We start from the raw sequence: 17,519 nt of genomic DNA, 5'->3' as shown, positions 1-17,519 counted from the left end.
GTGTTCAAATAAATATTATAAATTATCAAAGAATAGATAGATAATATTTAAACGTTATGCTGTTAGCATTCATATATGATCTATTATACTTATTCATGTAATGTCCTTTATAAATTATTTATAGAAGATGACTTACTGACTTTATTGACTGTCATTTTCTCTTTATAAATGATATTTCCTCCATTGATTTTTCTTAACTTTAAAAAAAATACAAAGAATAAGATTCAAGTTTTCTAAAATAGTGTAAATTATAAATAAATGTATTTTATTTTATTGATTTTTTATTTTAGTGTAAATTATATTTTTAAAAAAGTTATAAATTTAATTTTATGAAACTTTGCTTAGATAACTTCTGAAAATTTTATTTTTATTTCTGGAGTTTTAATATATAGAACAATTAGATAGCATCTAAACAATGGTAACTCATAAAGTTGTTAATCAAGGATACTTTTTTGACTTGTTATTCATGTTTTTAAATTCTTGAAACAGATAATTTATTTATTATCTTATTACTATAAAATATAGTATATATTGCTTAACAATAAAAGTAGTTTATTTTTAATGATTTATTACATTTAATAAATATTTTACTCAATACAGAGCATCTTATTGCATTATTTTATGTCAATTTTAAGGTATTTTTAAAACAGTTTCTTCTTTCTTTAGGGTTATACCCATGTGTGGAGTCATACCTCGATTTCTAACAGCCACTTTTTCTACTTAACCAATCTTCATCTCTCAATCTTCTCTTCTTCGTGTCAATCTCTACATTTTTAATCCATCTTCTCATAGGTGTTTTCTCTTTTTCACCTTAATTTATTAAATTATTTTTCAAACTAATAACTGATAAATCTCTAATTAATAACTTAATAAACAAATATATTTATTAATTTTCCTAATTAAAGGTATTCGCTCGAGGGCGAGCATCACGACACGTTTGCCGTCGACCCGTTTACCGGCACGATTTTAACGAAAGTAGTATTAGATCACGAAGAGAGAGACGAATATCAAGTTATACTTGTTGCACAAGACAGTGGAATGATGATAGAAAATTCTGCCAGCATCGTCGTTACGATTCTAGTCGGCGACGAAAATGATAATCAACCGCAGTTTGCCAAAGATAGTTATACGATTTACATTCCCGAAATGGCCGTAGGAGGTAAATAAAATTTTGAGTTATAAACTATTATATTAATATCAATAATATATATATATATATATATATATACACTAGCAGGTAGGCCCGGCATTGCTCGGGCAAAACGATAGGAAGATTAAGATTATTACGTTATAGTTAACCTTACCCGTTTTCACAGAATGCAAGAATTGGGTCCTCCTGTTTCTAGACTAATTAGAGAATTGTTAGATGGGTCTAAAAATATGTTCGATTTCCCGCAAAAAGTAAAAAAACTGCATCTGCGTCTTGCACGTCACTTTCTCTTAACGATTTCATTGTTACATAACACTTCCATTGTTGACACTTCCATTGTTGATGGAAGTGTTAAGACTTAATCCTGTCCCTCCCCCGCGGGGAGGAATTTTGAAAAATCCGTTCTTAGTGTGCGTTCTCGTGACGTACCTGAACTGTGTACCAAATTTCAACTTTCAACTCCTTACTGTTTGGGCTCTGCACTGATTATTATTATTATTATTATCAACTCGTCTCAATTATATATATAGATATACAAACCTGTTATTAATTCTAAAAAATTTAATTTACTCAATTCACATTGACTCATTTCTTTATACATTAAAGCAACTCACTTTATCTTTTTTGTGACTTAATTTGCTATGAGTCAAGTTCACTTTTATAAGAATATTCAATAATCCTGTCTGTGAAACAGTAATTTTTATACAGTTTTCTAGAAAATTAAATAAAAGATATTGTCAACAAGTAGAAAGAATACAGAAGAAAACAATATTTTAATAATTGTGTTATTATTTATTGAATATTAATCTAAGCAGATTAATTTCCTTAGAATACGCTTGCTATAATTTATAATTCAAAAATGAAGTCTTTATATGCTCCTTACCTTAGTAACCCTTGTATATTATGAATTATAACTTATTTAAACCATTTTTTGAATAAATTAAACATTCATCCAGATAATAATAATTGGGAAATATTACCAAAAGAATGTAAAGACAAGTTGTCCTTACTAACTCCCACTAGAATTTAAAGAAAGAATTACAATTACATGTAGGAGTGTTATTGATTTCTGTTATTAACATAATACATTATAAGATTACTTTTTAAATTTAAATTTGATGGAATTCCAAGAAATGTAGGTTAATTCAAATATAAACATATTTATGGTACACTCCTACGGAAGTTTTGTTTGACAGGTTTGTTAATCGAAAGCATAGATCGAGTAGACGACGAATAGAAACTATTTCTTAAACTTAAATTAACTTGTTTCTTACATGGAATAAATATACTGTAGTAATTACTTATCTTATAAGCCAGAAGTTTATTAAAACTGGTTTTATTGCAGACGTGTATAAAGGAAACAAATAATGGAACAATTTTTTGATAAATTTCTCATGTAAATAATAAATTAATCCATCTAAATTAATGAAAATAATTATTTAAAAGACTAGAATTTTTCTATTTTGACAATTTTCTTTTTAATGTCTCAATTTTGTTTGAAAATAGTGGCGATGTCTACAAAAATAAAAATTCCATCGTGGCCATTTCTTTGAATTTCTCTATAATTCTGCTCATATTATCAATATGTTTTTCTATTTATATTTTAAACTTTTGGGAATTAGTGTTTTATTATTAATTTGCTTAAAAATAAAATAATAATGCAGATAATCCAACTCATCTAGAAACACTATATCTGTTCAATTTATATCAATATGTATTTAGACACTAGTTCATAGTCTATAATATAATCTGTTCGTACGTTCAGACTGCTCCGGTTCCATAGAATATTATTCGTTTAATGAATTTTATCTGGAGATTGTTGCATGTCCGAGTAGATTTCTTTAGAAAAGAATTTGAACCCGTAATTTCAAACCATCCATGTTTCAAGAAAAATTCCTTTCTAGAAATATAAATTTATAATTTAACATGCCATAATGATGAATGTAATGCCTTCAAATCTCTATTAGACAGTTGTTTAAAGCTATGTAGTATATATGGCAAGTCCTCGCTTAATGTCGGTAGGTTCTCAGAAACTGCAATGTTGCGTGAAATGAGAAATAATGAAACTGCAGGCTAAATGATAAAAACAAGATATAATTTGGTTAATATTATTTTATTGGAATGTGTTTGCAACCTCTAGCATTTATTTTCCATCTCAAAGAACCAATTTTACTGTTTATAAAGAAAATTAAGCACAAATAATTGTAAATGATTACAGATGTACAGAACTTGTATCTTTCCTGAATGACATCATAATGAAACAACTGGAAATATTAATGTAACCAAAAAGTAGCTTGATAATTTCGGCAAGATTATTTGGCATAATTGATGAAAATTCAGTTCCGAGTTGCCGTTCGTAAATAAGTTTTTCGTCGAGCAATATTTATAATTGTTAGTTTGTTGCAATTTTTAATCAAAAAGTAAATCATTCGCATGTTATATGATTTTGGCACATTGGTAATAAATTGTAAGAAGATGATCTTTTCATAAATCCAACAGAAATAACACTTCTTACCAACCATAAAGTTAGAAATTAATTTTTTCAATTAATTATTCATGTGTAGAACCAATTAAAATTAGATTTAATTCAAAATTCTTTATTGTATAAATATTTTATGTTAGAGCATTTTCAATCAATCTTAGTATCACAATTATTTATGCTGAATGGATCGATTAAAGCTGGATCAAAGTCTGCATTAAGCAATACCTGATATAAATTTCTGTGGTTTTTTCTCAAACACATAAAGGACAGCCTAAGTCATTTAGTCATTGTAAAGTCCAAATTGCTATCTTATTCAAATATTCTATTACTTAGAAACTTTGTTTAATAAATAAGTTGCATACCTTAACAAATTTAATTTATAATATATATTCATAAATGTATTTAGAACACAAAATAACTTAAAACACAGGTAATTAACTTTCGGACCACTGTATATTTATAAGTGAACAATAGTTAAGAATAAATAATTTTTATATCCTTAATCTTAAATTATTCTTTAAATTTCTAAAAGAAAATTTAAAATATATACAAACTTACAAATTTAAGAACAGTAATGTTAATGTTCTTATCGTTACCTTATAGGTCACTTTGTGTTTGGTGCTCATGCCGAAGATCGCGACGTCGGTCTAAACAGTCGTCTGGTGTATCATCTCTCCGGTACCGATGCGGATAAATTTCAAATTAATCAAGATACGGGTGTTTTGAAATTAATTCAAAAAATGGTTAACAGATCCGAAGGATATCGTTTAGAAATTCATGCTACCGATAGTGGAAATGTTCCTCTTTCGTCCAGTATTAATGTGGAAGTTTTTTTGCGTCCCCTTCATCTTTTTCCTTATTTTCATCCTGGCGTGCGCAATTTTGTTCTCCAAGAAACAACAAAGGATGCTCTTCTCACCACGGTACAAGCATCGTCTAGAAAAATGGGAGAAAATGGTAAAATTACTTATCATGTCGGAGGTGGAAATGTCGAAAATGTATTCTCGGTTAATCCTAATACTGGCGAGGTGTGGATTACCGATGGATTAGATTATGAAATCTTACCGAAATACGAATTATGGATAGAAGCTAGAGACGGTGATACTCCACCTCTTTCAAGTGTTGTGAGGTTAGACATTGATATTACAGATGCAAATGATAATGCACCTATATTTGCTCTCGACGTCTATAATGCTACGATAATAGAAGAACAGAGTCCCCCACAGTTTGTTATTGGTGTAGAAGCTCACGATGCCGATAAGGGAGAGAATAGTGAAATAATTTATTTAATTCAGTCTACTGATGCCACTAATCCATTCACTCTTGATGCTAAGACTGGTAAAATATATACAAATATGGTGCTTGATAGAGAAAGTATAGAAATATATAAATTAATTGTTCAAGCTTCCGATCGAGGCAATCCTCCGAAAACTGGTACGGCAACTGTTCTTGTAACTGTGTTGGATAAGAATGACAATCCTCCTCGTTTTACTCGGCTTTTTAGTGTAAATGTTACAGAAAATGCACCTCTCGGTACTTTTGTTATTCAGGTTACATCTTCCGACAAGGATATCGACACAAATGCCAATGCCACTTATAGTTTTACAGAAAATCCTGGTGGAAAATTTCACATCGATCCTGTTTCTGGCAACGTAACAATTGTCGGATGGTTAGATAGAGAAGTTAAAGACGAATATTTGTTAAAAGTTGCCGCAGTCGACGGATCGTGGAGAGCAGAAACACCTCTTACGATATCAATTCAAGACGTGAACGACAATGCACCGAAATTCAGTAATAGTGTGTACGGTTTCAATATTGCAGAGCTTCAGAGAGCAGTATCATTTGTAGGACAAGTAACGGCTGTCGACCAAGACAAACAAGGCCCTAATTCGGTCATTAGTTACAATTTAAAGCGTCCCTCCGACTTATTTCGTATTGATCCTGCCAGCGGAGAAATAATGAGTAAACAAACCTTGCACTACAAGCATAGTTTGCATTATGCAGCTCCAGAAAACCAACACATCTTGCGCGTCGTGGCTACAGATCACGGCCAACCGCCCATGTCTTCGGAAGTCGACGTTATAATTAACATTGTCGATTCTAACAATAATGCACCCATATTTGAAAAACCCTTTTATTTTTCACCATTACCACAAAATTCTGGAATCGGATTATCCGTGCTTAAAGTTACAGCAATAGATAACGAGGATACCGGTATCAACGCAGAAATAGAATACAATATAACAGGAGGAAATGGAACAACTTTCTTCAACATTCACAAAACAACAGGTAAATATTTGGATAATTTATATTTAAAAATGATTTTTAACTTTTTTTTTGTCAGAGAAATTTAGATATTATATTGTAATATAAAATATAATAACAAATAGCAACAAAAAATTTAATGCTACAATATTTGCATGCATCCAGGTGGCAAGCAGATAAATAAGCAAGCCAAGAGTTTGTTTCGTTGTGTTGACTCACTTACTTAGCGGCTTGCCATCTAGATTCATGTTTTATAAATAAACCTAGAAAAATAGAAAGTAAACTTTCTTAACGAGCAAGAAATTTAAATCATTCTAAAAGTATAGTTTTTCTTAAAAAAAAATTGTCTTATTTTTTATGTTTACTTAACTAGAAGTCACATTTGATTCAAATAGTGCAGAATTTAGCATATATTAAACATCTCAAGAATTGGCATATATAGTTTAAATGCAGCATTAAACACCCAAAGAGCTAATATATATTAGCTAAATGCTGCACATTGCACACAATGTATTGTGTGGAATGATTTGCTTCTTGGTGATTGCTAGATGTTTCTTTAACATCTCTCTGCATCTAGTTTTCAAATCCCTTCAATTCTCTAACCAGCCATAAAATGATAAAAAATTATTGAAATTTGTGCTATTAACATCAATATCTTCTAGTACCTCTTGCTGGCAAGTTCGTACGTCTGCTTTTCCTTCGGTGTGAATCATATGATGTGCAAGGAAAAATTTCATGTTTATCTAAATAAATTTTTGCAAATAACAAAACTGTAATTTAAAATTTCTACAATAGACACTCATCAGTAAGGCTCATTTGAATAATAATAGTTAAAAAATCATTATTTTTAACTGATATTGTTCGATTTTCAATAAAATAGTCCTTTAAAAATGTAAAAACATAGAAAGATGTGTTTATATTAACACATCTGTAAATTTTAATAATGCATTAACATAAAGAATATAAATTTTTAGTCTAATCATTTTTCTATATACTAAAATATATCTAGAAAATTTTTTACTATTTGTTATAAAGTTAAATCGGAAATCAAATTTTTGAAGTAATGACTTTATATACGTTTTTCTTTTCGACTTTTGTTTGCTCTACGGGCTTTAAGTAGACCTTTTTACGACCGTCGCGAGTTTGGCTAGACTTACGACAAGGAACCGAGTGCCAATACCTATGTCGAACAACCTACGAAAATTTTGAAAATCTAGCCGGGATTCAAATATGGATCCTTCGTAATATCACTTTAATGCCTCTGTCTTCTCCACTATCTGATTGTTGATTTCAAACATACAAGCACTAGGAAAAGAAAAATACTTCTCTATAACATCTTAATGTATTGCTATCCAATAAACTTGCTGTATTGTATATATTGCCATTTGATACATTGAAACTTTACAAGTCACACTTATTATATTGAAACTTCAAATATATGTATACAGAGGAGTGCAAATTAGGTATACAGTTGATTGTCTGAGAAATAGAAATGTTCGGTGTTCATTATTATTATTTTTATTATCTTTTATTAGTTCACATTCCCTATTTCTGATTTAATTTGTATATAAAAATAAATGTTTTTTCTTCCTATTTTCTCCCTGTATGTTTTTTCTCCATAATAACAACTGTACACCTACTTTTGCGCCCCCCTTATATAACAAGAAGTTCTATTAAGAAATAAAATTAATTTCTATGAAATCCAATTATTAAATTTTTAATTGGAGGAATTTACTATTAAAGATACAAACTTGCTTATCGAGATTTATTTTTGAATTTATTAGAATAATCTGGAAACATTTTTCATTATATTTAGTCTATTATATTGAATTATTGTGAAATTGCTCCTAATGCTCTACACTTTAGTGATGAAAATGTTGATAAAATTATTTCTTAACACCAAATAATATGACAATAAATATTTTAAAAAAACAAAATTGACAATAAAAATGAATTCTACTTTTCTATAATTTGAACCCTTCTTTTTATTAAAAAAAAATCTCTTATATATTTGAAGAGAAAATGTAACAATACAGTTTACTTTGCTGGTGAATTTTCCTCTCAAAAATAAAAAAATTATTTATTTTTTAAACTTTATATGGTATTGGTATATGCAGGAAAGTCCTTACGCCTTCTGTAAATTTTAAACCACCCGTTGTAGAGTCAGGGAAGTAATTGGCAAGTTATAGATGTGTAGACTCCCGTATATTTAAATGTTTTTAAAACATATGTATCCGTCTAATTCGTTTTGCATTCCTTTTCCTTATATTTAACTCTATTAATTTGAATAACCGCATACAAAATTAATTCAAATTAGCAAAGCCTGTACCGTATATTACTGTATATGGTAGAATAATCATTGATAAAAATTATTATAACATTAGTTGCCAGATATGCAATTTTCTCATTTTTATGAGATAACAGAAAACCTGTTTTAGAAAACTTTAGTAGTGGCATGGCACTCGTAATAAGAGCAGAAAATAGAGAACGTACGACCCTACTGCTAAGAAAATTGAATTTATTGATGGAATACCTGGATTTCGACACTTCTAAGAGAACATGCTTTAATTCATTTATCCTACCGTCATCCCATTACATTCGTTTCAACCTTCCTCTTCCAAAGATGCGGCATACAAAAACTATCAAGTTAATGTCACTAAAGATATTTTGCCCCCCAAATCTTACTTTTTCTAATAAATTCCAAATGTGTAATTTAACATAGTTTAGATTATATCAAATTTAAGATAAGATATTTTATTTTTTTTTATATATTTTAAAAACTGTCAGTATAAGTACAGTAAAATATAAATATGTTAAATTGCTTCTCTTTTCTAGTACTTAACATACATCTGACACTCATATAAAGTATAAACTTTTCTTTCTCGACAAACTGGATGGACGGAGGGTCGACGGGTCTAACCTCTGCCGACACGTTCGATTATTTTAATTAACTAATCCGTCCGTGGAGGTTACGCTCGTCGACCTCTCGTCGATAAAGGTTTAAACATTGTATTTAAACGATTAAATAAAACGTTTTTTGTTCCGTTTGGCTTCCGACTTAACTTTTTGTCTCCGAATTCATCTTATATTTTAAATTTCTTAATTAATGTAAGGAAAAAGTTTCATTTGTAGAATGTTCTGCTACTTGACAAGTGCAAAAATATCTGGCTCCTTACAAGTAACAAAAGCTAATTAGTATATTAATATCTGTAGTAAATTAACATGATATTCAATTATTAATAAAGTGAAGATTAACAATTTACCTTTCAGTCTAATTTTGAGATTAATTATTTTATATCTGTCTTATTAGATATTAGTTAGGGCTGTAGTGAAGGGTTGTTTAGAAATTTGTTATATAAAACTTCATATAAGCGGGGCCCTCGAGAGCTCGTATGGGGCCCAGGGTAGACAATAAAAATAAATTGCCATTTATTTTTCAACAAATGAAATACATAGAATACTTCTTTAAGACTGCATTTTTATTAATAAAGATATTAGTAAAAATAACATTAGTGGTCCCTACCCCTATAAATTATTAAAATTAAAGGCTTCTAAATTTTCTTTACTGGCCTTTTGACTACAATGAAAATCAAACTCTCTTCTAATTAGATTATTGCTGGAAGACATTCTTAACTAATTATATTTTGAATATTTTTCAAATTATCTAAATGTTACATTGTTAAAATCAACACAAATATTGCAGTGATAAATATGTGATTATTATAAGACAATTCCGGTTCTTTGATTCTAATTATCCACCTATTTTTGTCTTTCGTAAATTCTCGCAGGTTATTTTTCGTTTCTTCTCAAAGATAGGATACCATTCCCTTTGGTAGTTAGGAAACTTCTATTGGTAATTAGTTTTCGTCTTAATCTTATTCAAATTATATGCACGCTATTGCTACTTTTTTTTAAAATATTGGTTTCTTTCTTCATTGTTCTGTTACTTTGTTATAAGTTCAAAGATTTTGATTTTACTGCTTTGTATTCAGCTAATGAACTAGAAAATAATAAAAGGGCATTTATAGCTGCAAAATTTATGGATGCAAACAATCACGAGTACATTTATTATATTCGAAACGTTTGGTTTTAGAGATAGAACGAGGTGGAAATGGAGTTAGAAAGCATTGACGAGTTTAGTCCTGGAACGTTTGCTGCCATTGCAGCCAATGAAAAACACTTTGAAATTATTTTATATTGAATATCAATGTTTCTTTTAGAAAATAAATCAGCTTTTGAGATTCAATAGTTTGTTTTTCTTACCTCTTTCCTGTTTCATTTCTAATGTCTTTTTTTGTCTCTCTCTGTATTATACTGTATTATTATATTACTTTAGTGAGATATATTTATTGAAGGAATATTTTTTATAATAAACATCAAAGTTTTCTGAAAACTGCATTTAGTATCAAGCAAAATTTTGTTATTAAACTTGGAATTAAGAGTCAAGTTTAGTGTTAAAACTTACTATTAGATCCTGTAATGTATTTGAACAAAGCATTATTTCTGTCTATTAAACTTAGGTTAAATTAGAAAAGCAAACACTAATATCCCATCAGATTGAGAAAAATATAAGAATTCAACAAACTCAATGAAAAAAAACCTTACTTGAACCAAATAACTGGAGTAAATTGTTTCTTAGGTGCAAACGTTTTTTATATATACAACCCGGTGTATTCAGTAGTTAAACTCAATCAAATTATGATGATTAGAATTTTTAAATTATAGATCTCAAAATCTGGTATTTCTGGCAAAATATTGGCATTATTAGCAATGATAAATAACATACTCACATAAGGAAAATGCAGGAAATGTCATTATGGGGGATATTTATGCTATTTATAAAGGCAACTCCACACATTTGGTATTTGCCAAATGCCGAGCAAACACTCGACCGATGCCGAGCAAACACTCGACCGATGCCGAGCAGTGCGGACGATTTATTCGTGACTAATATTTGGTATTTGCAGTTTCCCACTCCTTGTCGATATATTGGCACTTATTCGGCAATCGTGAATACCGAACACGTGGAGTTCACCTTAATATAAAAACTATTTTTCGGTATGAACAATTTTTACCGGTATAACTAGTCTTTTTATTACTTTAATAGTTAATTAATATTTAAAGCAACTGAAAATTCATTAATTTGGAGTAGATAATTTCCTTGTTATCATTTCAAATCTTTAGATTTAATTAAGTTCTCAATCTTCAGTTCTGACAACTATTCTCAGTCAAAGGGTCATTACTCACAACTGATTTACAGTAAGTATATGATGAGGAACCATAAAGAAAATCATTTCTATAAAATAAAGTTTTAAACAAAATGTCAATATGAGAACATCCAAGGGGCTGTTCATTAATTACGCATGCAATTTTTGATCCACTTTTGACTCCCGTCCGCCCCGTTGTTCACAATGACGTACATTTGGCAAACTCCAATATTCTATTACTTAGTCCATGTAATTAATGTCCCTGTAATTACATGGACTCCCTAATATTGATAATGTTTGCAGGATGCTTTTAACTGGTAATTTATTCACATGAACATTAGGCTAAGTAGTAAGCCAATAATACCATCATAAAAGTTCTTGTATACAATGTCTTTACTCCCTTCCTCCCTCTCTTAAACTGTATATGTAATTAATGGACAGTCCATAAAGTAAAATTTAGTATAATATAAGCACTTTCATCTATACTATTGATGCAGATAACAATTTTGCACCCAATGCAAGACAGAGAATGACACTTTAGAATTTAAATTATTATTTTGTAACAAATAGAATTATTTTGGAATTGGTGTTTCAAAATTTTTTTTAATTGTTAATGCCTAACAATAACAATTGAAACTCTTGTTACATTTGAAGGGTGTCTGACATTATGGCGCCACTTGGTAACATTTCAAATTACTAAATTTTTTGTAAAAATAAATAAATGTCTATATACTGTAGACATGCATTAAGATAGTACCCGAGACAGTTGCCTTGCTAAGCATTGCTGCAACCCAGATTCTGGAATGTCACTAGAGAGAGCCTCATAATAAAGTAGAAAGTGTTTTACTTAATCTTGCACTTTCTCACACCAGAATTTTAGACTTTATTCTATTACATTGTACAGTGTACAAGTTTTGTTTATTCATAAATTTCTACTAACAAGCTGTATATACACACTATATGCAGTACACTGTTTCAAGGAAGCTTTAAAAAATACCTAAATATTCAAAATAATGGCAATTACTGACAAAGATTCTTATTTGGGACATTTTGCTAGTAATCGAGTTTCTCTCCTGAAAATCCTTGCATCAAAAAACTTCTTTAATTTAGCCAATTTAATGAAATAATAATGTTTATTTTTAAATGTATTATCTAACACTTGGATGATGAGTCGACACAGAATTATCTTTATTACAAAATAAGCACTTCTAAGTAAAAAAATAATTAAATAATCAATTGTGTAGAAAATATTATTCTATGGGTAAAATATGCAAAACTCTTAATATGGCTTTTCTTCTGTATTATATAATTATATAATATGCACAATGTAAATTTGGTGTTTTTCATGAAAAATCTTGGTATTTGTTTACGTATTCTTGTGACAGTCATATAATATAATGGCTATTACCTAACTGGCACCATAATTGGCTTAATCAGATATTGAGAATCTTGCGATACCTCTAAAAGCTTGTTGCAAGACATTTGAGGTATCGCGAAAGCCGGATGCTTACTCATATTATACGAGTAGCAGTGCGAACCTTTGTTCGTTAACGAGTCGATACCGCACGATGCCGTCAATCTCTGCGAATGAATTGGACCACGTTGGATGTTCTCATCACATAATTGTTGATATACCCTAATAATAGCAATACATAATTATTCTTTAATATTGTTTTGCTTTTATACTTAAATGTAAAACTTAATGATTATTTATTATATTTATTTAGGTTGGATAACTGTGGCAAATCCATTATTGGGCCAGAAAGGACAATGGTATAATCTTAAAATCAATGCAGTAGATAAAGGAGTGCCTCCGAAGTCTTCGAAAGTAAACGTTCAGTTGGTCGTGACCGGAGAAAATAAGCATAGTCCCGTGTTCACTGCACTCAGTTATCAAGTTATCATTCCCGAAAACGAACCTATGCATTCGGAAATAGTCGCAGTCATGGCAACGGATAGCGATTCTGGTAATTACTTTGTGTGACGACGTTCAAAAGTTAAATATATTTAAGTTTACTAGTGTGAGATAAGCAGAGGGTCAGGGGGGAAAACCTCACTGACCACTTGCGCTGCGCGGGTTGGTAAAACCCGACCTCGTTGTCGTTGGATGGCTAGGAGGGCAAAAGTGAGTAGTGAGGTGCGTCAGTAAGTCGACAGGCGTCCTTACTTTGACAGCAGACAGGTTTGACAAATAACAATAAAGGTTTATTAACTAACAAAAGTGAACATACAATAAAATACACATAAAATAAAGGTATACAAATAATTACTGCTAAAATGCGGATAAAATATCCCTATCGCTAATCGCGATCTAACCAATAAATTAGTCACGTGCCTAACCTCGAGTGGGAGAGAGTTTACAAAGTCAATATACCTTGATAGGTGGTCCGATGACAGTATGCGACGACCTCCTGGACTATGGAAGCTGGAATCAGTCTTATGTCCGGGACTGGATTCAGACCTTCCTGGATGATCGGGTTTTTATGCCATCGTGGTTGGCACTGAGCCAGTCTATTATTCAATGCTCTATGACTACTTTGCTGACTCGCGATGACTAGGACTTCTGTTTTCTCTTTCTGATCTGATCGTGATGCCTTGGATTTTTGTTTTCTCTTTCTGATTGGATCGGATGTGTAATCAACATCCAATCGATTTCCTATCGAACTTGCGGGTCAGGAACCCCCTTTTAACTCTCGAATTCACGCCCTCAAAACCTGCGGGCTCACATTACTCTCGGTTTTCTTTAAAATTATATGTTCTTTTGGACAGTATAATTTTAACATTTGGCTTTACACTCTCTCCAGACCGACAGAGGTATCCTATTCTTACGACTAGAATACAAAAGAATTCCCAATGACATAAAAATTTGGATGGACATCATTTCGTGTGACGATCTCAACAACTCAACGCGTAACATCTAAATCCGTAATTTTTCCGATAGCATGTCTCAGAGTGTCCTGGAAACGTTTATTTGATCTACTGTCACAGTTCTTAGCGATGGAGGTGTCTGTTGTGGGTTGATGGTTGCTATGTTAATCCCTCGGATGTTATATGTCAATCACTTGGACGTTGACCTGGTCCTAACGTCGGTGGTAACTCGCTACGGCTGGTTTCTGCTGAATTGCCCAGGGTTGGATACTGGACTTACAGTGTTGACTTGCCTTGTGTAGATTCACTTCCACAGGAGTTTCCAGTCACAAAATAATCACACAATAATAAAGAACTAAGTTACAAGATTGGTTATAATGACTCTCTCTTACAAATGAAAAGTTGATAATATCCTGAAGCTAAGCCTATGCTAGAGCATGCGCTTTCCTAATTTCGTTGCCCAAATTTTGGATTTGCGGCAAGTCCCAAAGGAATGTTGCTTAACTTGCGGCATTGGCGTCGCGGGATGGATCGGAAGTGGGATATAACTTTGTCGTCGTTGTGTGTTCCTTTCGGTTATTTTTGCTGTTCGTGCTGTGTTGTCTTCCACAGACTGGCTTCGTCCGCTGAGGAGACCAAAGTAAATCATTAAAAGTCGAAGCACTTGCATAAATTTTTCTAAACTTGGTCGAAATTCTCTCTCTGGAGAAGTTTCTGGTTCCGATTTGGTATTGTTGCTCTGTAGATCTTCTGACCCAACTTCTCCAGTCTCGATGTTGATTCGTTGGGTTTCGGATTTAGTTATCTTTCCTCGGTCATGCCTTCTATCCGCTGGAGGAGGTGTTGCACGTATTATTCGGATCCGATTCGGCTCCTTGACTTTCGCTTCCGTAACTTGAGCGGGATTTAACTGTTGCTGGCCGATTCGAGGTGCTGATTGCATAAAGCGGAGTACCGATGTTTCGTCTGCTCGGTTGGTCAAATTTGTTCTACCTCTTGTCTTCTTGGAGTTTTTCCACGAACAAAAGTGGACTACCTTTCCGTTGGGCAAAAGAATTCGTTCGTTGTCCCTGTCGAGCGTCAAAGTTTCCTGCTTGAGGAGGTCCTTTCCAATTACACCCTCACATGGTAATGCTATTTCGGGTTTTACGATCTTACATGGTATGGAGAACTTGTATCCCCTTAATTTGAAAGTAGGTACTGCCAGACCAATGGTTTGGATTACCTTTCCGTTCAACCCTTTTGTCTTCCCTTTTGATCCGAAGTGGACTGGAGCTTTAGTCATAAGTCTATTGGCTACTTCCTTAGATAACAGCGTCTCGTTTACATTAGGATTAACGATAAATTTGACTGGTACATTATTGACATACCCTAAAATGAAGGGTTCCCACTTCGCTTGGGTTTTTGCGGTTCGAATGATGCCTTTCCACCTGTCCTTATCATCTGAGGAGGAGTCTGCTTGACAAATCCGTTGGATCTGCTCGTTTGATTGGAATTTCCAACGTCTTTTCTCCTGCTGGTTTCGATCTTCTTCCCATTGTGGGGTCGAATTTCTCTGCAGATTTGCTACTTTACTTCGAAGAATGTCAATCTCCTCTGCTAACTTCTCTAGAAAGTCCTCCGAAGGGGCAGTGAACTCGTTCCTTCTATCTTTGGAGGATTTCCATGGTTCTGGCTCCCCTCCAATAGTTCGAATACTCCCGCGAGGATGTGTTGTTAGACTTTCAATTGTTTCTTCGCTTATGGCAGCCTTTAAGGCCTCATCAAATGTTTTTGCCTCTCTGCTCATCACACGCTTCCGGATCCTGATATCTATCCCATTTAGAAACTGCACTTTTAATTGCTCATCCAACTCCTTTGCCTGTATGCGCTGGATAATAGCAGTTTCGGCGTCATCTACGGCTTCTTGCTTTATTTCTATTTCAGCTACGAGGGCTTGTAATCGAACTGCATATGTTTGAACGCCCTCATCTGGATGCTGAAAACAAGCGTAAAATTTGCTCAGACGAACCGGAAAAGGTTCTTTGTCAAAGCGTTCAATTAGGATTTTCTTAAATTCATCATAGTTTTCCACTGCCTTAATACGCCGATCCTTTCTAACGAACTCTCTAGCTATCCCTATCAGTCTCAGCTTAGCTACAGCTAGCATTTGTGCTTTTGTCCAAGCAGCTAACTTGGCTATATCCTCTAAGGATTCGAAAAATTCGCTTATGCGAAGACCCTCTGACTGTCCCGCGAATGCAGGCAGCAAAGGAACCAAAGTGCTTAGTCCTCCAAGCGTGGCTCTTGGATTTTCGCCCTCCATTCTTTTTCTGTACTATGTTCCTTTAGCTTAGTTATCCTAGAATTATATGTAGGGAACGGGATTCCTAAATTGTCCCAAAACCTGTCTTTGACTGCCTAAACCTGTCTAAGCCGAACCTGTTGTCGGCAGACAAACCTGTCAAAAGCCTGGAAGTTGGCTTCACCCCACTCCTGACACCAGTGTGAGATAAGCAGAGGGTCAGGGGGAAAACCTCGCTGACCACTTACGCTGCACGGGTTGGTAAAACCCAACCTCGTTGTCGATTGGATGGCAAAAAGTGAGTGGGGAGGTGCGTCAGTCAGTCGACAGGCGTCCTTACTTTGACAGGAGACAGGTTTGACAAATAACAATAAAGGTTTATTAACTAACAAAAGCGAACATACAATAAAATACACATAAAATAAAGGTATACAGATAATTACTGCTAAAATGCGGATAAAATATCCCTATCGCTAATCGCGATCTAACCAATAAATTAGTCACGTGCCTAACCTCGAGGGGGAGAGAGTTTAGTCAATATACCTTGATAGGTGGTCTGATGACAGTATGCGATGACTAGGGATTGCAATTGCTGGATCCCTCATCCAGCAATCCAGCTGGATCCAGCGCATTCTTCGGCCTGCTGGATCCAGCACCAAGTGCTGGATCCAGTGCTGCGGATCCGCAAATACTCAATTAACTTTCTAAATAATTGCGAAAAAGTCTACGTTGTCGCGTTGCCGCTTTGCTAACTACTAGACTGCTACTAATTACTTACTCACTACTTTACTAACACTAATAATTAAATTACTCATAAATAAACTATACCTTAATCAATCCAGCAAAATTTAATAAAATAATAACGTATTCAATCGCTTTTAACGATCTTCCTCAGTTACAAAAAAATACAACTTTAACTATAGAACATAAAATGTGTTTGGAATAAATATAAAAAGAATAGTGCTTAATTACATCCCATTTTTAAACAAGATACATAGATATACTGCCAAGTCTAATAATTTTCGTATTGTATACCGATGTAATCCCACTGTTTTCAAACTATTAAGAAACAATAAAAAGAAAGAGGATCAGAATTCAACAATGGGTATATATTCGGTGCCTTTACACAACCAACGTTTCAATTCCAAGCTTGTTTATGTGGGTGCAACGATGCGCAGTTTAAAACAAAGGCTCAAGAGCACAAATATACAATCAGTAAGAATCTTGACAACACTGCGCTGGCATCATACGCAAGACAGAAGG

General features: G+C 32.8%; 1 protein-coding gene across 1 annotated transcript in view; it reads left to right on the top strand.

Moving 5' to 3' along the window:
* The window catches only part of ft (cadherin-related tumor suppressor fat), a 101,068-nt gene that overhangs the window by 65,862 nt on the left and 17,687 nt on the right, over positions 1-17,519 (top strand). The window contains exons 7-9 of the mRNA XM_067278720.1: positions 906-1,159; positions 4,236-5,921; positions 12,832-13,071. Of these exons, the coding sequence (XP_067134821.1) occupies positions 906-1,159; positions 4,236-5,921; positions 12,832-13,071 (2,180 nt within the window). The remainder of the gene's footprint in view (positions 1-905; positions 1,160-4,235; positions 5,922-12,831; positions 13,072-17,519) is intronic.

This window comes from Centruroides vittatus, unplaced genomic scaffold (genome assembly GCF_030686945.1).
Source record: "Centruroides vittatus isolate TY-2023 unplaced genomic scaffold, ASM3068694v2 contig_817, whole genome shotgun sequence".
NCBI classification, from domain to species: Eukaryota; Metazoa; Arthropoda; class Arachnida; order Scorpiones; family Buthidae; genus Centruroides; species Centruroides vittatus.
This window is presented reverse-complemented; position numbering and strand designations above follow the sequence as displayed.